Raw genomic sequence first — 24,363 nt, 5'->3', positions numbered from 1 at the left:
AAGAGTGCAATATCATAATTAAGAAATAATTTTTAATGTTTAAAATATGTTATTAAAGTTTTATTCAGTGCTTATTTTAAGATATAGTAAATATGCAAATTTTACAGAAGTTGTGAGAGTTATGTATGTCTTTAAGTAGGAAGTGAAAAGAATTCAATATTTTGCAGCGGATTTATCTGTACCTATTGTATTCTGTAGTTTGTCATGTACCAATTTAAAATAATATTCGAAAATTATGTGTGTATTACAAAAAAGGCACAAAGAACAAAATTTTTAAGTTTAAATTTATTGATATATATATATTTATATAGAAATTTGTTTAATCATATTTTACAAGTAATGTTCAACCAAAATGTGTGGTTAAGAATAAAACAACTACAACACTTTTTACAATCATTTGCAAGAGAATAAACATTAAATCATTAATGAATAATATCTTAAATAATTATCAGGAACCTTAATATACAGAAAAAGCTAAACATTCACTTATAAAGCTTTTGCCTTAATTATGTGGCACTTCATAATTGCTTACAGATTTCATGTCATCAAACAAAATAACAAACCCTATGTATAAAAGAGGTAATACAATTTCTATCGGAAGTTTTTATTTTTACAAATTACAATATAATATAAATCCCTCCCCTTAGAGTAATAATAGAAAAATATTTATTTTTAGGCTACCTTTGATCAAATATGATACAGTGAAATCTGTTAAGACAATTACCTTTGTAAGTTGACTTTTTTTAAATCAAATTAGGAAAAAGAAAATCTCCCTGTTATAAGATGGCCACTTGTGTAAGTAGACAATCAAAATGTTGAGCTACAAATGATCAACTTACAGATTTCACTGTATTACAAACAGAAGTTTTTAAATTCTCTCAAAGGGTTTAAAAACTCTTCACCATACTCTTAGAAAACTAAATGGGACAATTTGAAGGAAAAAAAAGAAAGAATAATGACTGTTGAAACACTGTTTCTCCACATTGATTTTGTTCCCATAGTAATTGGCAAACTTGTGTATAGTCTGTCTATGTAAAGAACTTCCCTTAACATTTTTCTAGAGCAGTAGTGTTGATTATGGTTATGAGGTTTAACTATTTGAAGTAGGGATATTTAGTAAATATTTAATACAGGATTTGGCTCGCATTGCTCAGATAAAAGAATTATTTTTCTCTAGTCTATATTAAAGCTCCCCCTCTTTGAAACGTGCCATTTCTTGTTTCCACAGCACCAGGCGGACTTTGTGGTGAGAGTTCTTTATGTGGGCAGACTATACCTTTGGTAGATAAAGCTCAAAAACTAACAAAAAGAACTCTACTTTTATGCTAAGAAACAAACAATAGCATCTGAGTAGTAGAAAAAAAGTAGAAAATTCTTTAAATCACAATATCACCTTTTTTAATACTTTTAAGAAAACTGCTCTGATTTTATCAGATGGAGGTTTCTGATTTAATTACATTATATTGTTAAACATTTCAACAACACACACAATTTACAGAAAGTTTTGCACTAGTAAAAAGATTATTTTGTTTAGATTTATTGACATTTTTTACACCCTTGGTTTTGAAATTTATTTTAACAGTTCTCTCATACTCATTTGTGAGTTAAATACAATCAGATACATATTATCGTCTGAGCAAAGTAATTCAAGCAGCATTTAACAAATTAAAATTTTACAATTTTAAGGTGGAAGATTTTTAAAAATGGAAATAAAGATGCATTATCAATTTATATATAAAAGTTATATTTCATGTACAAAAGAATTAAATATTACTATAGAGTAACTTTTAGAGCATAATGTAAACCAAGTTGGAATACAGATAATGGCAATAAAAAGTACCTGTTTTATACAATTTGAATGATACCAAGTTTCATGACATAAATTCTTGAAATAGTTCCATATGTGTCAGTGGTAAAAATTTAACAATTCCACATACATACATAATATATATTTAGAACAGCTGTATTTGAATTTGAAGATGTGATTTATTTAGAGTTTTCAATCAGCAGCAAATGTTAATGGTATACTTTTGCAATTCATCACCCACCACCACAACAACCAGATCTTTGCTGTTGCGGTTCATCATCTACTATTACTACATTTCTTCTTTGAGTACTTCCTCTTCCCAAACTATTGGCATGTTGATCATTAGCTTCAGAAACTTCAATCATTCCTGGAAAAATAATTATTAGTACTATTCAGCTTCTTGCCAAACTATAATTGCTGAAAAGAAGCCAACTATTGATAAATTGAGAACAAAAGTAATGATATAACAATTAACTAATGAAGAAATGTTTTATTACACTTGAAATTTCTGAAATTTTTAAAAAACGTATTTTAAAAAGAACTTAACTATTTATAACTAAACACTGATATTAAATTTTTTAAAATGTTAGAATGTACATATAACATATATTTATAAACAAAGCTTTCTCAACTTTATATTTAAAAAAGAAAAATGGATTTGATAAAAATTATATGAATGTTATTTGCTCATAATCTCATGTAACAGAAACTTGTCATGGTGTTAGTGTGTGTTGTTATAGCAGAAGCCTTGAAATTTTTAAGTTCATTTAATTGCTATATAGATATTTTTTTCCTTACAATTTATAACATATCTCAAACATATGCCAATATATCAATAACTAGACTAGAGTCCAAGCTTAAGATCATTTTAATGGGAAAAAAACTAATTTAAAATCTAGATTCAAATTTTTTCTGTCTCCATATTTGGGAAGTAGCTCTTGTAGCCTAAAATTAATGATAATATGAACTACGACTTATTTCTACAAGATCGTGAACTGCACAAAACCATAACCTACTATTCCAAGAATTTTATTTTAGGATTTTAAAATGAGCAACATAAGAATTATAAATTAAAAAAAAAAGTGTCTGCCTGTAAATGGCAAGTTTTTAAGCTGAAAATATAAGTTTTGAGTCAAACAAACTTTTGGATTAAAAATCTTAAAAAATATTACCATAAAAAGACTATGTGCTTATATTTTTTTACCTATTCCACATTCTCAAGTGAAAATTTATATTTCATTATTAGTTACTTAGAAATAAAAAAAAAATTACAAATTCATATGTACTTGTATACGTAAAATTGCTGGGTCTATCATGGATGGCCCACCCACAGCAGAGAGGTAGGTAAGTAAACACATTATTTGAGAAATTAAATAAATAAAAAAAATAATGTTGCCTTCAGGAGCTTGGGCAAAATTTATAAAAGCTTTACTACTTAGATGTTTAATAATTAGATAGAAATTCAATGTTTTAAGCTATTCATTTTTATATTAAACATTGCTTAATTAAATGAAGTTTTAGGAACATTCACAAGGAATAAAAATTAAGTTTTTACCTTTGTTTTATTTATGTTTTCAAAGTTTCCAATCTGAATAGAATTATAAAGGGAAAAAATTCGCAATTTGCATCGAATTTCCCAAAATCAGTCTATAAATAACATTCTTTCACTTTTCTATAAATCTTTGAGAAAGTTGAAAAAACTGGAAAAATTGGAAGCAGCACTCATTTGTTTCTTCCAAAAGTGACACCTTTCCCAAAAGGTTGGCCACACCAGATATAAATGGAATGTATAATAGAAAAGAGCCTTGGGTGTTGCGTATTGATTGCCAGTAAGCAAAATCTACGGAAAAATTCTGGTATAGACAACACAGCTTTTATAAATCAGAATCAAATGAATAGTGTAAAAGTTGCAAATTTATATTTAGTAATTTGAGTATACGGTGCTTTTAAACTAAATCTGGAAAAATCAGATTTTAAACTCATCTTACTTTACAAATTTAAATTATGATTCAATTCTAGATACTATTTGGAATCTCACAGAAATAGAAGATAGTCAATGAACAAACTACTTGGTAAATAGAGATTCACAAAGTTTTATACTAGAAGCATGCAACCATTCAAAATATAAAACCAGCAGTTGATGACTTTTCAGCATCACAGACTTACCTATGTGGAAACAGTGTGCTTATGTAAACGGAGATTTTTAGTACATCCAATACTGGATTTTTCAGATATCAGTAAGTGTGATATCTATTTATTAGATATTTCATGTGCACAAACCTAATACCATTAAAATATTTCATACATTTTACTTAAGACTGGAATCTGTATTTTAAATAACTTGTAAGGTTAGCTATGTTTATAAAAGTATTTTGTTTATAAAACAAAAATAAATTAACAAAATTTGATAAATTATAAAATTCGCAAAATAAACAATAGGTTTATTATCACAGACGTGCCAACCTAGCAAAATTAACATTCAGGAATTTCCCTAACAAGAATTCAGGAGGGGTAAAAAAAGGTGCACGGATGCAACATTTGACACTTTTAAGGAATTTTAAGTAAAAAATTTATTAAATATAAGAATGCAAGAAATTTTACACACTAATAGAGCAGAAATTGTGGAAAAATATTAAATGGAAATAAAATAATTAAACACAGATTTAGCAACACAAAACTATATTAGGTAGATACTCTTAATTTAAAAAATAAATACCATTTCCTTAATAAAACATCATTCAAAAACCCTTGACACTGTAATAAAAATGCACAAAAACTTTTAAAAAATAAACAAATTGAAGAACTATTTTATTTTAAAAAACCAATTCAATACTAATGTATAATAATACTAATGTCTGTACAATAGAGAACAAATTATCCGGGATGCTCGGGACCATCGCTATCCCGGATGTCTTCATCTCCCTGTTTTCTGGATTGACCAAAAAGTGTCGTTAATCGATGTTTTATCGAACCCAGATTACAAGGAAAAAGTGTACAAACATTTTAAAGTAAGAGAAAAAAGAAAAGCACTCCTAAATCTAAAAAGGAAAAAAATTGTAGAAAAGAACATTTAAAGAATAAAAAAATTTGCAAGTTTAGACAAGAAAAACAAGTTTAAAAAATAATTACTATTCCTAAATTAACTAATAAACAAAACCAATGATTAAATAACTCAATATATTTCATACCTAATTATAAGGGGGGGGGACGATAAAATAAAAGGAAAACTTATTAATCTAAATAAAAACAACACTTAAAAATTATCGAAGGCACTAGCATAAATATTAAAACCTGGAACAAGGCAAGATCAATGGAATTAAAAAAAACAAAACCTAATGATAAAATTTAGGAATAATAATGATAATTTATTGAGTGCAAAATTTATCATGAAAAGGAAAAAAAAAATCAAACGTAGTGGAACAGAAAAACAAAACTGCAATCTGCTTCATAAAATAATTGCATGCTTAAATTAAAAAGCAATCCTCTTTTTTTTTTTTTTTTTTTACAAAAACACGATTTTTAATTAAAGCAGGTGTGATTCCACAATAAGAAAAACTTGCAAATAATACGGCACTTCCAAAGAATCAGAATTTATTTAAAAGAAAAATATTTTATTTTTATTAATCGATGTTAAATAGATAAATATATTTTTCTCTTTCATCTTCTGTTCACTGATATGCATGTGCAATGCATTTGCCCCACCCCCTCGTAAATCAAAGAGAAAACGAAATCAGCATGCCACTCCTTTGAGTTTGATTGACGGCCTAAAGGAGAAAATAAAGCTCTAAAATCTTCAAGGTGGCGGAAGAAATGACGTTTCTCTGGGTAAACGGGGAAAAAATTTTCCCTTTCCTCACATTTTCTTCTACTCAACTTCAAGGATGAGTCCAATTTCCGCTTTTTTTTTCATATCGTTTTAGTTCAAAATGGCGGGAGAACCAAGCAAAATTTTCCCACGGATTATCTGGATACTGGATAAATGGTTCTCTACTGTATGCATCAAAAAAAAAAAAAGAGTTGCAGATTTAGCTCTTCGCAATTAAGTCTTGCTAAAGTCATTGGTACATGATTTGTTGAAATTGGTTGAATTGGTACTTCCCTTTCGACTTAGACATCCTTGAAAAAAAAATATTTTTAATATATGAAGACTAAACGAATAATGTTGCCAACCGTGGAAAAATACACATTAAACGCTATAAAAACAGCAAGATACAATATCAATTCCAACTATTGAGAGTACGAGTTTCTCCACTCCTGTATGGACGTCACTCGATATCGTTATGTGACGTCATCGCATTCAACTCCACACGAAAGGAGAGGAAGAAGATTCCTACGAATCCCAGTGTAAGGGGGCGGGTGAAATAGGAGTGTTAAAGAAGGGGAGGAAATAAAGCACGTGCAGCTACGCTTCAGGCAGATGGTAGTTCGATAAGAGGGGATGGAATTCACGCTGAAAGAAAAACAAATCTTACGCTCTCGCAGAAAAATTAGGAATTTTGAGTTTGGCCGTCGATTGCAGTAAAATTTGGGAGTTTTTCGAATCAATTCCGGAGGGCGGGAGAATAACTCAAAATTGGGGAGACTCCCGCAAAATGCGAGAGATTTGGCATGTCTGTTATCAGAAGCATTTAGCAAACAAATGAAGAAATATTTCAATACTTTTTTAGAACATATTCATAATTATGTAATAAATATGAAAAACAGGGGTAATCTTATCACAATGAGGAAAACCCTGAAAATTTTATTTGCAGACACACAATATCAAGATATTATATACCATATATGTAAAATCTGATTTTTTGAACTACGATTTATAATTAAATTACCTACGAAAGAAGAATATAGCTCTTCAATGAAGAACATTTATAGAAACTTATCTAAGAAAAAACTTAGTGCTTACAAAAATTGTGATAATGGATTTTAAAAATTATGTGAATATGAAACGAGATATTGGATTTTAAAAAATTCGAAAATACAAATAACTCATGTCAATACGAATCACAATGCATAGCTTTTAAATCAAGTACCTGTTCGAAAATCAATGTTTGATATTACAAACTCATGAATACGAATCACGCTATCGATTTTAAAAATACGCAATTACAAATTGCAATGTACAATTTTTAAATTGTCTGAATAATACTTGCACTATGTTACTTCAAAATCAGGCAAATATATGAAAACTGATGCTTGAAATTATAATTGCGGGAATACGAATCACAATATTAGTGGATTCCGGCACAGTTCCAACAATTGAAAATTGTAAAAATATTCCAAACGAAAAGTATCAAATTCCCAGAAGAATCACATATTTATAAACCTCTTATTAACCCCTTAACTGCCGCGGGCGTATATATACGCCTCGGTCAGACGATGTGTTAACTGCCGCAGGCGTATATACGAGGGTTGTAAATTAAATAGTGGCAACTTAACCTTTAAACTCACAGAAGGACGGGCATGCGCAAATTAGATATGGGATCTGTGAGGTGGGGCTGTTGTCGATGTGTAGAGTGCAAAAAAAAGTCGATTAGCTCAGAAGGGTAGTTGTTGTGTGGCGTTAAAGTGAGGAGTTTCGTTTCCATCGCTGTAAAGCATGTTTTCAAAAGGTGATCAGCGGTCGTGGCTTACAATCGAGGTTGCCCGTGGCAAAAATGCAACAGAATGCTATCGAGGATTAGTGGAAGCCTTTGGAGCAAATGCTTTACCATATAGGACAGTAGCACGATGGATTCAAGCATCTCGTCTTTTTTCGTCATTAAGCCTTTTCACAACATGCTTAGAGCAATGGAAACGAAACTCCTCACTTTAACGCCACGCAACAACTACCCTTCTAAGCAAATCGACTGTTTTTTTGCACTCTACACATCGACAACAGCGCCACCTCACCGCACCCATACCCTATTTACGCATGCGCACCCTTTTGGGAGTTTCAAGGTTAAGTTGCCACTATTTAATTTACAACCCTCGTATACGCTTTCCCGAAGTACGATGCTTTGCATTGTGCTGCTATAGAATAGAACTACACCCCCTACTTCAGAATGCAGTAAAATGGCCTTGAAAGTGTTTGCTTTGCGAATGTATTACTAATTTCGGAGGAGAGGGAATGGGAAAAGGATGTTATGGAAAAGTGATATTGTATTAATTGCTTGTGTGTATTTATTTGAGTAAGGTCGGCTTTATTCTTTTTTCGCTTTTGTTTCCCGTATGTACTTGGTGCTTTTTATTCTTTCCATCAACGTCTTCAAAGAAAAATGCATCGCGAAAATGTGCTGTTTGTTCAAGGAAAAAAAATTCGTCCAACCATGTTTCAGGATTTATCATACAACAGCTAAGTTTTAACATCTTTTATATTGTATTTTCATTTTTTAATTTAAATTTTGTATTTTCTTTCTTTCCTTTTTCTTGTCAAGTAAAATTAAACCGTTTTTAAATTGCAAAGTGTGCATCATTTTTCTCACTCAAAACACCGTGCAAGAAAGTGCACTTGAGCGAGAAACGGTGGCACTGGGGAGTGAATCACGTTAATTTTACTCGGCAGTTGAGGGGTTAATAGGATTCAGCAAAAGCTTTAAATCCTAGAACTTCATGAAAATTCCTTTGCATTATACATTCAATTCGGGGAAGTTTGGGTACCGCTGGTCTTGAGATACTTAGAATTCGGTGTAAAAATTACAGGCTTTGCTCTTAGCTTTTAGACCCCGACAGTAGACCCAGAATTTCGAGGTACAGCTGGAATACAATCACTCTGAAAAAAAAAAAAAATGAAAGGACTAAGATGAAAAATTTCATGAAGCTTCACTGATACAATTTCTATTGATTCTAAGGGAAAACTTGAGGAACCAATGTTAAAAAGAGTCTTTAATGAGAATTAAAACATGAGAAAAATAAGTATTTCTTCCTTGGGTGTCTTATTCCAATACCCTTCTAAGCCATAAACAAAAAATCCTAAATAAATAATTTTTCTTTGTATAAGTCACTATAGATTAGGAGATTGATTAAGACAGCTTTCGACAGAAACATTTAAGATATAATGCATACTTCGTGTCAAATCTAGAAACAGCTCTTCAATTCCTCGGTTCTGCTTGGCTGAAGTCATGAAATGTTTTGCTTTCACAGATGCAGCATATCTTTGAATTAAAAAAATAAATAAATAAATAAAGTAAACAAAAAATTATTTTACATGGAAATTGCTTATATGGAAATTAATGCTTTCTTTTACTTACGATTCAGCTTCACCAACAGGTACAGCTCTATCTTTTTCCAAGTCCATTTTATTACCAGCAATACAAAGACAAACATCTTCCCCCAACATTTTTCTTAGCTCTTTTACCCAATTTTTGACCTAAAATCAAGCAATTTTGCATTTGAGAAGCAATTTCTTAAATAAAAAAGTGTAAATTTGTATGCTAAGTTTAAATGAAAAGACTAAATGATTATAACTATCTAAAAAAAAAATGTTTGAACTAGAATCTTAGCAGAAGAGTTAAAGTGGCATAGCAATTGGGTCTGCATGTTTATTTTTGGCTTTCAGACAAAAAGTAGTAAATAGAAATATCTAATTGTGGGCTTTGCATATAAATTCAGAGGCTTCTGCTACTAGGACAAGAACAGTTTCCTAAGCACTTCAATATTCTATATATATATTGCTTTATAAGTTGATCAAATTACTTATTATTTAAAAATATATCTAATATTTAGCTAGAGATCTAAGCTTTTTACTTTGAAAATTATGAAACAAGATAAAAATGTGTTTATAATTACTAATGAAATATGATAAAAGTGTGTTAATTTATTTGTCTTCAAAACAATGTTGTATCAAGGTTTAACTGTATGTAAAAATCTAAATTTCAAATTTTCTGTCACAAGCTGAATTGGAGTTACAGAAAAAGGACTGGACAACTATTTTTTTTCACTCAATAACTCTAACAATGCTAACATAATATTTCAGGAAATTGAAAAAAAAATTTTTTTTTTCAATTCTACTGCACATTGAACTGCACATTGAAAAAAAAAATTTTTTTTTCAATGTGCAGTTTTTATAAAAATCTTAATTTTGAATTTTCTGTTGCTGATGTTGAATTTCTATTATAGTCACATTCGGGGTTATAAATACTTTTTTTTCCCAGTAAAATTAACATAAGGAAAGGGGTTTTAAAGATATTTTTCCTGTTGTTTCGAAAATTATCAGGTATAAAAAATCAGTCTTGCAAATGATTAACAATTATTAGTCTTGGTTGATCAGGAAAAACTGGGTACTTGAACAAATCCCCCCCCTCCCATTTGATTCCAACTAATTGGATCAGTACTGTATAACTAATATTGCCTGCAATTCTTTATTATTTTAGAAATACTAACTTATAACTGTAAAGAAAATAAATTTTTATAGCATAATGTATATTTTATAAAAATTGAAATTTCAAATTGTGAAATAATTGAACTCTTTTGAATTAGAATGTCATTGCTCGCTTTTATTTTCAGAAAATTGAGAGACAATAGTCAAGATTTTAATATGTCAAGTGTATTATTTTATCAATACCTTTTTGAAAGAGTCTTCATCTGTTATATCATAAACAAGAATCGCCCCATTGCTATCTCTGTAATATATTGGTCCTAATGCATGGAATCTTTCCTGTCCAGCTGTATCCTACATAGCAAAACATTGAATTGCACAATTAATTTCAAAACTCCTTCATTGTTATCAGCAAAACATACATTGGTCTCTCATAAATGTGGTTTTGTTTAAGTTTGATCTCTGATTAATGAGAACAAATATAAAATTACACATTTTTCATACAGCTGCGAACATTTAATGTGTAGTATTCGTTAAAGAATACCAAGTTATTTCTTAATATTTCTGTACAGTGCAACAAAAAAAAAATTTGATTACCCTGAATAACTTTAGATCTAATGATCTTCATGCTCTAGGACTCCATGTTAATGTTTAGAGGGGGTGACCTCAAATATGCTAATTAGTGTATATGATATTTAACGTTACGAAATCAGACACAAAAACGTACTTTCTCTGAATAAACTTACCTTTTTTTAAGATAGACTCTGATTTCAGATCCCCAAATTATAGAGGGTAGCCACAATCTGGGAAATAGGGTCCCAATAGTTCGGTCAGGAGAGCAATCCAAAGTTTGGACCCCCTAATGTTAATTTTTACATATGTGGCTACATCTAGAGAACTTCACAAGCAAAATTGAAAAAAAAAAAAAATGTTTGCACACAATTATAAATTTTAGTAAATATGTTCTATTTTTTATTATTTCATTTAATATCAGTTGAAAAACTTTTGAATAGTAAGGTATATAAATTTTTACATAATTTTAAAGTTTCAAAACTTTACATGGCAAAATACAAAATTGTGCGAAATCGGTTAAATAGTTCCTGAGAAATCGAAGTTTAAATAAACGTGAAATAATATTTTATATTTTTAAAAAAGACTGTAGCAGAGATGCCAACTTGCTCCGGACAGCAAATAAATATTTTAAAGAGGTAGTTTATCAATTGTGATTCTTGGTTTAATAAATTCAATTTAGTAGATTTTTATTCACCACTATTTCAAAATAATTCTTTGGCTTATATAATTCACCACTTTATAGTAGTTATGTTATGCTACACCTTTTAAAAAGCAAGCAAAAATAGTCGAATATTAGCAAAATTTAGTTTGTAGTTATTTACCGTTTTTTAAAATTATTTTGGCTTGTCTGGAGCAGTTGGCATATCTGCTGTAGTATAAGTGAACTTTGAATTTAATGGGATTAAAATATTTTATTCCATTTTCAACATGTGATGATGTCAATTAAAATTTGTCTAAAGTGGTCGGGGAAGAAAAAAATTAAACATTAAGTCCATACGCATAGCAAATTAAGTTCCCTAATGAGCAACATATCACAACTTTGTGCGACAGTTTTGCATTGCAATCTTAAAGGGAATTTTTTTTCACCATATTTATTTTGTTCTTCTGAAAAAATTTTGTACCATATTTTTACCAGTGAATCTAAGAGATTTTCATTATGTTTAAATATGACTAAAAAATTGTTTAAATAATAATTTGTTATGTATTTTAGTTTGTAAAACATTATTTACTTTAGTATTATAAGCATTATTTATTTTAGTTTGTTAAACTCAGTGCCCGCTAGATACATCTGCTACAGTATGTTTGTCATTGTATTTGTGCGATACGTTAATTTTATTAAAGTCCTTCTGTTTCTTGATTGTTCATTGATTTTTTATATCCACCTACCACATTTAGAAACTAAAAATTTAATAAGATTTAATGATGCTTTTTTGTTAAAATTTTTCTTCTTATTTTCAGAAAGTAAAAGTGATGAGCCTTCTTTTTAGCCAAGTAATGTTTAAGTAATTATTGATTAGTAATACGATATAATAGACCAATCTGTCCCTGTAGAATATTTAATATGAATGAGTACAAACTTCGTAGTAAACCAAAGAAAAATTGGGACAACTTTTTACGAAAAATTAAGAACACAAATTATTACATTATTTGAATGAGTATACCAGTCTACTTTTGAAAAAGGCAAACTAAAAAATATGTATATATATGTTTATAATCTGCTCTACCTAAGCACAATTTATTGTACTTAAATAGAGCTGAGTTAGGTAAGTTTTATTGCAAAAAGAATTTTACAAAAATATATTATTTTTAATTTCAGACTTACTTTATTTAGGGCAGACTGTTCAAAATGGAGCTCTGAATAATTTATAAAATTTCGAGATTAGTATTTTTTTTTTAAAGTATTGCTATATTGAATAAAAGATTAACCAGTAGCAATTAGCTAATATTCTCCATACCATTAATTAAAATTTATAATTGAGTTCAAGAAATACTGCATTGCTGATTGGAATCAATCATTTTATAAATCAGGTGAAAAAGATGAATTAATCAAAGTGACATTAAAAAATTCAAACAAATTAAATTTGTTACTGCACATGCTGAATATAAATAAGTGCCTGATTTATTTATATTCAGCATTTTTTCCATGGCTCAACCCACCTTCATGAAAATGTGATAATTTAGAATTGTTTAAAAGTTTTGTTTTAATAAAATTCCAAAAAATTAATAAAAAAAAAAAAAAAAAAGAATCTGGTGTGTAAGGATTTATATGACTATACATTAGGGATGTCATGAACATTCGGCTCTTTTCCGAATATTTGGTTGATTTTTTACTAGTTTTTACACATATTTGTAAAGTTCTGAAGCTCGTTAACGTATATTTTGAGAGACAAACTAGAAGAATAGAAACTAGATTACTTTAAACTGAACCATAAGCTTTTTACGGCAGATTTTCTTCTTACAGTAATATTCAGGCAAGTCTAATTCATCATTTTTTAAACTTTTTTTTTTTAATGTAATATGTAACATTTTAATGGAGCGTTCATTACAGACTATATTCTTTTATTATAATTTTTTTCCAGAACAGTAAGACAGATAACAGTAACCTAGAAAAGTGTGATTCTTAACATTATGGTTACATTTCAGAAGTAAGTAATTTTTTTTTTCTGTTTCTCTTCTGATCTTTTTATATAACTTTTCTTTTTTATCAGCATTTTATTATGATACGTTTTTTTAAAAAGCATTTCTAATGATTGTTAATTGTTTATGACTACATTTTTCTAAAAATACGGCAATGTAATAAAGTTAAATTGAGATTTTTAACGTTTAAATATTTTGTTAAAAAATTAATAATTTTAGTTTTGGTTTCTATCCAGCCTTTTCTTTTTTTAAAAAAGAGTTTGCTTTCATAAACAATCTTATTATGATGCGACAATTAAGAGGATTTCTAAGAGACTTTATTCTTCACTTTTTTTAAAAAATACATAAGAGAAAAATAAAGGATATACTATGTTTTTTCTATCTCTTTTTTAAAAACTTTATCACTTTATTTTTTTAAATAGCGGTTACTCAGTTTTTCATTTATCTTTCTATAGTTGTTAAGAATGAATACTTAAAATGACTTAAATAATATAATATAGAATTTTAAAATTCAGTATAAATTTTCAAATTCTGGTTCTACATTAAATTTAAGTTATTCCTATAATACTTTGAACCCCCCCCCACTTTTTTTACAATTTGTGTATGCTTGAAAGACTTTAAAAGATCTTTAAACAATACAAAATACTGTCTGAGTCCACTTAAGAGAATATCTGCCCAAGGGAGGAAGTAGATAATACTTTATTTACAAAAGGCTGCCAGGGATATCATAAAATGGTCAATATATTGAAGTGTAAGTCTGGTGAGATTTTAGTATATTGCACGTACAGTTACAATAGTATCAATCATATTACATACAGTTTTGTAAGAAACTAGAGATTTTTCAATAGTTCCTTACTAAACACTGCAGAAAAAACTAAAATTCATACTTTGCTCATAAATATATTTGTTAAAAGCTTAAGAGAAAATATTTAAAGAGATATTATTCATGGAGATAAATATATAAAAAATATATTGAAGATTACTAATATATGCATTATAAAATTGGGACTTTTAACAAATACATGATTAGATAACTTACCCATATGGCCAGGTTAACTTTTTTGCCAGCAATATTTAGCTTTTTGTTCAGAAAGGAAGCCTAAAATAAAGTAAAATACTATGTAATAATGACTGAAAAAATAACTTAAATAGTTAATAATATAATTATTATTATGAAAAAAAAAGGCCTTTTTTTTTTTTAAAGTTTAGAATACTTCTGAACTTATCGACAATTTTTCTAAATTTAGAAAAATAAATAATACCCACTACATCTGAAGACCATATTTAATTCAGTTGATTCATTTAAAAAGAATAAGGGATATGGTTGCTCAAAAAAGAGCATCTTCTTTAAAACAAAGATCTTTTCTGAATTTCCTTTGCAATGGAAAATAAAGAAAAATGTAAAATCAGTAATTGAGAAAAAAAATTATAAAAAGCTGAAATATGATTTAAAAAAAATCAAAATGAAAAAAAGCTTTTAAAAAAAATTAATAAATAAAAAATATTTAAAAATTGAAGAAAAAAAAAAACTATAAACAAACCAGTGCTATTTTAGAAAGTACTGCCAGTCCTAACCCTGGAAAAAGTGTGGAGGGAAGTTAGTGCATAAATAACAATCTTTTAAACTAGATTTTAAACAACTTTCCAGTTAACCGAACCACGTTCGATCCCCAGCAGTTCGGATAATCGGCGCTCTACTGTATCTATATATATATTTAAATAGTTAAGAATATAATATTCTAAAGAGAAAAAAATGCACTAATTAAACCACGGAACATCAAAATTTACAAATAGAAAAACATTTCTAGTGAATTTGCTTGAAGGCTTTCAAAAAATGTTTCTTAACTAGTGCATACTCCTACCGGAACAAACTCTGTGATTAAAAAATCTTCATTAATTCCTATCTTTATTAAATTAAATAAATAAAAAAAAAGATGGAAATTTTGAAGTGATGAACCACCATTATTGTTAACTGCTCTTGACATACATGAAAATACTTAATTAGTGAATAATCAAGTCAAGCTCAAGGATTGTGGTAATGACTTTTAAACAGAATAGAGTGAAAATGTCATTTAGTTGCCTGAGACGGGCAAACGACAATGACAACAGGGAAAAAATACTAAGAAAAATAACATTTTCTTTTGTTATTTGGTTATAAAATTTGGCAATGCTTTGATTTCTATGATCAGAAAAAAAATTCAAGATTTTTGATTGAACTTGATAAATGAAACCATGAATTTCTAGCAAAATGTGAGTCTGAGAATTCTTCTTACTGAATTCAACTCAAAGTAAGCACATTTGGGCCCACAAGTAATTCATCATTAGCTCTTTCATATGATACAGCATGCCTAAACAGATTGTAATTAGATGAATTGCAAAAATGTTGAATTGAGCAATTTAAAAATAAGCATATTTTTAAAACATTACTTTGGTCTGGTGTATAATGTCTGCATCGCCCAGAAACCATTGGGAAGTCAGGTGCGTAAACATATATTTATGGGTATTTTGAGCAAAATATATATTTAAATTGAAAACAATCCTTAAAAATTTATTTCTTTTGAATATTGAGAAAACATTTAAAAAGATTTAACTATATTACTATTAAAAAAAATTCTTAAAGCCTTATATTTTTTTAAAATAAAATAAAAAAAATAGCTAAATCAGGGATATTTTTGTGTTTGAGAATAACGAAAAATTAAGAAGACAAAAGGGTATTTCAGTGCTATAACAAAATTTTTTTTAAGTATTACATACATGTAACAAAACAGATTTAGAAATATCTATTTTCTAGTAAAGAACTTGACAGATTTGACTGCAGCTTTGTTATGTCAAAGTCTTTGTCCTTACTAGAAATGGAATCATGCACTTAAACTTATATAACACTCCAACTTCCTGAAATCACATTGCAGAGAAATGATAAGAGTACTAAGACATTTTGTCAAACCCAGCAAATTCAGATTATAAAACGAAAAAGAAGAATGGTTGGATTTTGTAGAACACTAAAATAAATATTAAATGCCAATTAATTTTTAGACATAACCTTGTTTGATTTCAAACAGTAGTATGCAGAATTACACTTTGGTTTTTAGTAATATAAACCTATTCATTGACATTTGTTTTGAAGATAATTGACAGATGAATAAGTATACACTCTTTACCCATAGGGAAATTTCAATTATAAATATACCAACAAAAGAAAAGGAATTTATATTAGAATTGTATGTGTGTTTAAGATACTTGAGTTTATTTATTAACTAATGCAAACGAGGAAAAATTGTGAAACATTCATAGCTTTGTAAAAGATTAATGAAATATAATTATATAAATTTATAAAACTCACTTGGAGAGTGCTGAAGTGCTTTTCATTAAATTTATTTTCGACATATCTAAGAACTAATGAAGTTTTACCTACACAGCCTTCACCTAAGAGTACAACTTTAAACGAAAAACTACGCCCAGAAGAAGAATTACTGGCCATTTTGTTCAGACAATATATTCTGTTTTCGAAATTCTCTTTTAATTTTAAAAAGCGATTACGAATTCTCAAACTTTCGATACAATGTACAAGACAGTAATTTTCATAATTGGATTTCTAGCGTATGACACCTATTTACAAGATGAATCAACTAAATAAATTTAACAATTTAGAGTATGAGGTATAAACACAAGACTAGAGCGTTGCTTTTAAAAAATTTAATAAAACACCTCATCAAATAAACAAATAATTTACACTATCAAAATAATTATTTATTTTTAATAAGCTTGTAAAACGAAAGAGACTAGCTTGTATCACAATTTTCATTTGTACAAGATTAGCGGTTAAGAGTTAGAAGCTAACTTCAAGTGCTGATAAGTCTTGCAAGGAAGTGTGAAATATACTTACGTTTTATTCACACTGCTAAAATTATTACATATGAGGAGGAGTAATTAAGGGAGAGAAGAGGGGGAAGCTCAATGACGTCTAGAGAACAACAGCTCTCTCTAGTGGCAATTTAGTAAAGTAATAAAAACGGTCTTGTAATACCAGCACATCGCAAACTTTTTACCGCCAAATATAAGAGCTTTTAATTTTTTTTTATCAGAACACAAAATAAGTTTTCTAAATTATAATTTGAATAATACTTTTTTTTGTAGTTTATTCAAATAAAAGTTTGAAAAAGTTGATGATGGGGTTAAAATGTGAGTGAAAAAACAAACAACAACCTCAAATAACAGACACACAGAGAAAGACAGGCAGAGTGGGGTACAATAATTAAAATATGTTTTAAGAATACTAAATAGCGCAATAAATGAACTGCATATAATTTTTTACACAGTGCACAAAAAAAATATCGGAACACCCTGAATAACTTTTGATCTAAGCATTTGATTCTGTCAGGCTTAAGCATTTGATTGGACGGGCTGGATTAACCATTAAGCAAACTAAGCACGTGGATAGGGCACCTGAAGTAAAGGGGGCACCACAAAGCACCAATTATAAGGAGAAAAGAAATTCTAGAAATATTTTTTTGCTTAATTTGATTCGATTGTAAATTCTTACACGTGATCCTGGTTTAAACTAAATTGCTATTGTGTTATATTTATTTCAATCCCACGGAAGCTAAAAATAAATATTGCCGGTATCCCATCAGAAAATGACCAATATTTTTTCTTAACAGACGAACAAAACTAGAGCAGGGAAGAAGCTATGCGTAAACTAGCATAACAAATTGATTTTCTACACTAACGTGCCTAAGCTAAAACATCCTTTTCCTCTCTGAAGCATCTTGGCGACCATTAAACTGCCTCCCAATACTTTTACTTTTTTTTATTTCTCTATATACTAAAGATAGACAAGCTTGAAAAATTTGAATTGTCTTTCTTTGGGGGAACTTCTGTTACAGAAAAGTGGGGAGGGAGCAGTGAAGGCTGAAGACATTTTCACGCAAAGGGTGATTCTGAAAAAGACACTCTTATCTCAATTTGGAAAATTTATCGTTAAAAAAAAGACCCCTCTCTGGTGTAGTCATAGAGTTGCATAAAACTGCCTTTTATATTTCAAATTACAATATTACTACCACAAAATTATAAAATCTAAATCAACCCTGAATGCTGATTTAAGAAACATATGACGAAAATAAATAACAATTAACGATTTCAAGGTTGAAAAACGAAAGACATCATTTTAATTTATGAGAATATCACCGCAAGTATTTTAATATACTTACTTACTTACTTATCTTCTACGTGCCTTTGGGCACTTAAAGCCTCTAGCACAGAGGTGTCAAACTCAATTTTGCAGAGGGCCATATATTAAATTTAGAATGTGTAGGCGGGCCAAAAAAATAAAATGTACTGAACTATTATAACATTTTATTTATCTAATTATATGGTATATAATATACGGTTGTTAAAAATCATATCAAAGTTATAAAAGATGGTAATTATTTTGAGCTCGAGAATCCAGATACCTGACTTCTCTTGTTCTCAGAATGCGTGCTGCATGCTTTTTTAGTTCCAGGTAGTTATCCAAACTCTTGAAATATTGTGCATAAAATGTAAGAGCGTTAACCTCTTTAAATTTTTCTTTCAAAATACTGTCCGATTGAAGATTTATCAACTCCATTTGCAAATGAACTAGTGCCTGTGAAGCTTCAAAATTGAATGGATTGTTGAAAATTGGGAATTCCGTTTCATTTATTTTGTGGAAGTCTTCGAAACGATTGTTGAATTCCGTGATCAGACTTTGCAGAAGTTGAGAATACTGTTCCAATTTTTTTAGGTTCACTGTGCCAAATGATTTTAAATGAGAGAAATGATCCAAAGTTTGATTGTTTTACCTGATTTTCCCACAACCTCAACTTTGTTTCAAAGGCTTGAATACATTTGAGTGACAATCAGATTTTTACCTTGTAACTTTGCATTCAGATCAGTCAAGTGCTAATTCATATCTACCAAAAAGACACAATCAATCCACCAGTCATTGTCATAATCAATTGGGTTGCCTTTTTCTTACATGAAAGCTTGAATAGGGTTACGTAATGCAAAAAAATTTTCATCCAAATCTTGTAAAAACTGCCTGAATTGTCGGTGATTTAGTCCTCTGCTCCTTATAAAATTTACTATTTTAATTATAGGTAGCATGACATGGTCCATTTTTAAATGCTTGGATGCCAATGATTCCTGATGAATTATACAGGGAAATCCCACAAAATTCCCTGATGTTTTCTGTTTTAATTTAGTTACAATGCCCGAATGATTGCCACCCATGGCAGGAGCGCCATCCGTAGTTGTGCTGCTAAGTATATTCCAGTCGAAGATTTCGCCTGTTGCTAAGAAAAGGCGTTACTGTCTATCTCTCTCGCTTGTCTATGCCCGCGCTGCCCTTGAAATTACTTATAAATGTAGTGTGCACATTTTAAAACTTCCGTAGAGGAATAGAGTGAAGTCTAAAAAACACGATTCTTCTTTCTGTGACATATCGCGATCGCTGGCCGTAATGATACGAACCGGGGGCCGGATGCGGCCCGCGGGCCGTATCTTTGACATGACTGCTCTAGCATATCCCTCCAACGCCTCCAGTCTCTAGCAATAGATCTTGCTTCCTCCCAGTCAGATATTCTACATTCTTTCAATTCACCCAAAAACATGCGCTGGATGGTAAGTCTGGGTCTTCCTCTTGTTCTTTTACCATCAGGGGCTCATGTAAGTGCAACAGATGTAATTTTTTCTTTGGGCACTCTAAGGATATGTCCGAGCCAGCTCCATCTTCGTTTTTTAATTTCATCTTCTATTATTTTTATTTTGGCTTTCTTTAATAGATTTTGACTTGATACTTTGTAAGGCCAGAAAATTTTAAAAATACATCTTAAACATTTGTTTTGAAAGGTTTCTAATTTTTGTATTTCGATCTTAGTCTGTTTCCAGGTTTCTGCGCCATATAATAGTACTGCTCTAACAATAGCTTTGTAAACAACTATTTTTGTCAGTATTCTAATATAAATAACCACTGAAATTAATATCTTTAATCATTGTAATCTTTTATGACTTATAAATAAATAAGCATTAACATTGAAATGTATTTTTTCGTGCTTTAGCAGACGCAAATAGTTTTATAGACTCTTCAAAATCAATTCTTTTTGCTGTTTATTTTCAACAGAAATTATTGCTAAAGAACTCTATCGTGTCATTGTAGATCTTAAATAGTTTTTCATAGCTTTTATTTTGCCATAAGAACTTTCAATACTTGCAGTGGGATTATTCACAAAATACTTAAATTATTCAAAAGTTTGGAAAAATATCCTCAACTTGATGCAGTCAAGCACTTTACGGTAGAATTGTTCAACGAGGGCCGATACGGCACAATCTCGATCCCTCCACTGGCTGATCAAAGTTTTCGCACTTCCTCACACTAACCACTGTCAGAAATGCAAGACTTCGGTGATCTATTGGGAACCGTGTCTCGAGAGTTCGAGACACGGTTCCCGGTAGAGCGAGTTCGAGAACCGGTAAAAATTAGTGGATTCGAGTACCGATCCCCTCCGCAGAGGATCAAAATTGTGATGGCATGTCTTCGGATCATCCTCCGGGATGTTTCCCAGACCGTCGCCAATAGCCCATTGTGCAGCTCTAGTGCTTCGTAAATTAACAACAACAACAACAACATCGAGTACCGATAAATACAGAGAGTTTGAGTATGATTAAATGATAGGGGGTTCAAGTACCAATAAAAAGATAGTAGGTTGGAGAATTGTTCAAAGGAGAGTGGGCTTGAAAACTCTTCAATTGATTTCCGGTTGGAGTATCGATAAAAAGATGGTGCGATTGATTACTGAGAAGAAAAAGGAGTTGGTAAGAAAAGTATTCAAATGATAGCGAGTTCGAAATAATGTTCAAATAGTCGATTTGAGATAGAAAATTAAAAAAATAAAAAACCGCAATTTAAAATTTTAATTTTTCAAACAATATTCAAATGATTTTGTTCCATATTGTGAATTTTGCCATCTAAAATTACTTAGTTCAAAATGACATGAAAACTTTCATACTATACAATTCAAAGTTTCTTCAGTCCCGCAGTGGACTGATCGTTAAGACACGGTTCCCAGCAGATCACCGAAGTCAAGCATCATTGGCTGTGGTCAGTGTGTGGGTGAGTGACCACTTGGATCAGTCTGCGCAGGGACCGAGGGTGTGCGGTATTGGCTCTCGTTAAACTGTTCTACCGTAAAGTGCTCGACATCGCGTGCAGGTCGTCGGGCTACCGAAGCTGGGGTGCCATCCCCTCTGCAGAGGATCAAAATTGTAATGGCATGTCTTCGGATCATCCTCAGGGATGTTTCCCAGACCGTCGCCAATAGCCCATTGGGCAGCTCTAGTGCGACGTAAATAAACTACAATTACAACAACAAAGTTTCTTCTACCCTTATTAAAAAAATTTTTTTTTTATAATTATTCTCATTTAAGCAGAAAATAACAAAAAAAGTATATGATTTCTCCTTTTAGTCTATGGCCACTATCGTTTAAATAACAAACTATTACTGAAAAAGAGCATATATGAGGAGTCATTTTTGAGACAATTCATTTTGCTCAAAAATGAGTGCATGATGTATCAATTTTGAGCCTATCACTATACGTAATATTGAGTACGTGGCATTTTTAAATTCGACTATATTGATTTGGTAAGTATTTTGAGTAATTCATATGATGAAAAATGACAAATAAAATATTACTACTATATTGCTTATAACAGAGGTGGCTTATGAGTCATTTGTCAAATTTAGGAACAGATACTATACATTAGGACTTCAGAGAGACACCGGTTTACTGTGGGACTTGAACCCACTATCTCTACGCTACAGAGCCCGCTTGGTCACGGAGTTCGGTTGATGAAGAAGATCTATATGCTTCTCGCTCTTATCTTCTGTATCTTGAGAGAGACGAGCTGTAATTACAGGGTTATCGGAACAACGGATATGGTGTACTAGTACCAACATCTTTGGAGAGCATCAAGTATTCTAAGGTACTCATTAGATAAAAATACCATCAGAGATAGGTAGGTAAGTAGGTACTTTATTTACGTCGCACTAGAGCTGCACAATGGCAATTGGCGACAGTCTGGGAATAATCCCTGAGGATGATCCAAAGCCATGACATCACAATTTTTGTGAGGTCATTTCCTAAATTTAGACATAGATCTGAAGCAGAAGGAAATTTTCTCCAAGTCCCTGTACTCATGGTACTGCTCTGCGACCAACCAGAGGACTATAGATTTCCCAACATGTCTATGGCATTTACTCGATGGGTCTCAGCAGAGTCAAGGATTGAACCCCGACCTTTCCGGATCGGAGTCTGATTCTCTAACCACTGGGATAACACGGCCCCCATCAGAGATAGTTGTAGTTTATTTATGTCCTGACATACGTTACGTACGTTACATCAAAGATCCTGAATACAATAAAAATACCAGTTCAATAGTTAAGTTATTTAATTGTTAATTTAAAAATTGTTTTCAAATTAATAGACTAAAGAGTTGTTTTTCAAATTAATAGATTTAAAATCTTTTATTAGAGTGGGAAAAAGGCAACTTTTCTAATTGATTAAAATTAAATTTATAATATTAATATTATATAAATTAATATTATATTATAAAATTAAATATATATTTCACGATAACCATATAATTTCAGCTCATCTCTCTCAAGTCCCGCAGTGGACAGATAGTTAAGACACGGTTCCCAGCAGATCACCGAAGTCAAGCTTCCCTGGCTACGGTCAGATGTGCAGGTGGTTGACAACTTGGATCAGTCTGCGTAGGAACCGAGGGTGTGCGGTATTGGTCCTCGTTAAACTGTTCTACCGTAAAGTGCTCGAATTTGCGTGCAGGTCGTCGGGCTACCGAAGCGGGGGTGCCATTCCCTCTGCAGAGGATCAAAATTGTGATGGCATGTCTTCGGATCATTCTCAGGGGTGTTTCCCAGACCGTCGCCAATAGCCCATTGTGCAGCTCTAGTGCGACGTATGTTAACTACAACAACAACATCTCTCTCAAGATACAGAAAATAAAAGCGAGAAGCATATAGATCTTTTTTTATCCATAATCGCGGACTTTTTCCTTTTACTCAACTACTTTCACGATAACCATATAATTTCAGGTCATTTCTCTCAAGTTACAGAAGATAAAAACGAGCACGTTTCATCACAGATCCTGAATACTATAAAAATACTAGTTCAATGGTTAAGTAAAAATCGGTCTGTAACAGTGCAATTGGTTGGTAACAGTTGTTTTTCAAATTAATAGATTTAATATCTTTTATTAGAATGGGAAAAAGGCAACTTTTCTAACTGATTAAAATTCACTAATTCTATTCGCTTCCATATTCTTATTCTTATTAATATTGAATATTGAATTATTGTTTGAAATTCTAAAGAAATATTAGTAGTTAAATTCGCAATATTGCTAAATAAACTCTTTAACGAAAAATATTTAACAGTGCAATTGGTATTGCGCAAAGACCGTCTTTACTTTTCAGACAAATTGGTAGTTACGCTGTGCATATTAAACTTATTTTATCATTTCATCTATTTTTTGTTACTTTTTTCCTTAAATAGGAAACGATTATACAAAATAAAAATAACTATGCTCACTCAACTTATTAATCAAAATAATGAATAGTAAATGACTGTTTAAAATTCTAAAGCTATATTAATAGTTAAACTGACATTATTGTTAAATCGCTTCATTAACAAAAAATATATCACGATTCAGAGAGTGTGATCAGTATTGCTTACATACTTCTTTTATTTTAGAGAATAGGAAATGATTATTCAAATAAATAAATAAATATATATATAAAAACAATTATATTCACTCAAAGTATTAAATTAAAATAATATATAGTAAATAACTGCTTAAAATTCTGTTTGATGTAAGAATAAACGTTTAGCATTTATATAACATATATATATATATATATATATATATATATATATGTNCACTAGATCCGAGGTAAATGAAGAGCTGAGTAAAGATAAGGTTTTGCTGTCAAGAATCGTGATGTCATTATTACAGTAACGCATA

At 30.3% G+C, this 24,363-nt stretch overlaps 1 protein-coding gene across 2 annotated transcripts; it reads right to left on the bottom strand.

Moving 5' to 3' along the window:
• Positions 1-267: 267 nt before the first annotated feature.
• On the bottom strand, positions 268-17,128 carry LOC107448566 (RAS oncogene family member Rab21). 2 transcript variants are annotated; one of them, XM_016063820.3, is made up of 6 exons: positions 16,648-17,128; positions 14,347-14,406; positions 10,344-10,451; positions 9,031-9,149; positions 8,846-8,934; positions 268-2,174 (listed from the first exon to the last, which is right to left on the bottom strand). In XM_016063820.3, the coding sequence occupies exons 1-6, from the start codon at positions 16,783-16,785 to the stop codon at positions 2,041-2,043; spliced, it is 648 nt and encodes a 215-aa protein (XP_015919306.1). In that variant the 5' UTR covers positions 16,786-17,128; the 3' UTR covers positions 268-2,040. The 2 variants fall into 2 exon arrangements, with proteins under 2 accessions (XP_015919306.1, XP_071044044.1); XM_071187943.1 differs by having other exon boundaries at positions 17,038-17,124.
• Between the last annotated feature and the right edge of the window lie 7,235 nt (positions 17,129-24,363).

This window comes from Parasteatoda tepidariorum, chromosome X1 (genome assembly GCF_043381705.1).
Source record: "Parasteatoda tepidariorum isolate YZ-2023 chromosome X1, CAS_Ptep_4.0, whole genome shotgun sequence".
Classification (NCBI taxonomy): Eukaryota; Metazoa; Arthropoda; class Arachnida; order Araneae; family Theridiidae; genus Parasteatoda; species Parasteatoda tepidariorum.
This window is presented reverse-complemented; position numbering and strand designations above follow the sequence as displayed.

What these genes read in the sequence shown, in the direction of transcription:
- LOC107448566 (XM_016063820.3), bottom strand. Translation starts at nt 16,785, where the DNA reads ATGGCCAGTAATTCTTCTTCTGGGCGTAGTTTTTCGTTTAAAGTTGTA. An exon ending in ATGAAGACTCTTTCAAAAAG is followed by an intron (nt 9,150 to 10,343) that starts GTATTGATAAAA and finishes GCTTGATTTTAG; the next exon opens with GTCAAAAATTGGGTAAAAGA. An exon ending in GTTTCTAGATTTGACACGAA is followed by an intron (nt 2,175 to 8,845) that starts GTATGCATTATA and finishes TTATTTTTCCAG; the next exon opens with GAATGATTGAAGTTTCTGAA.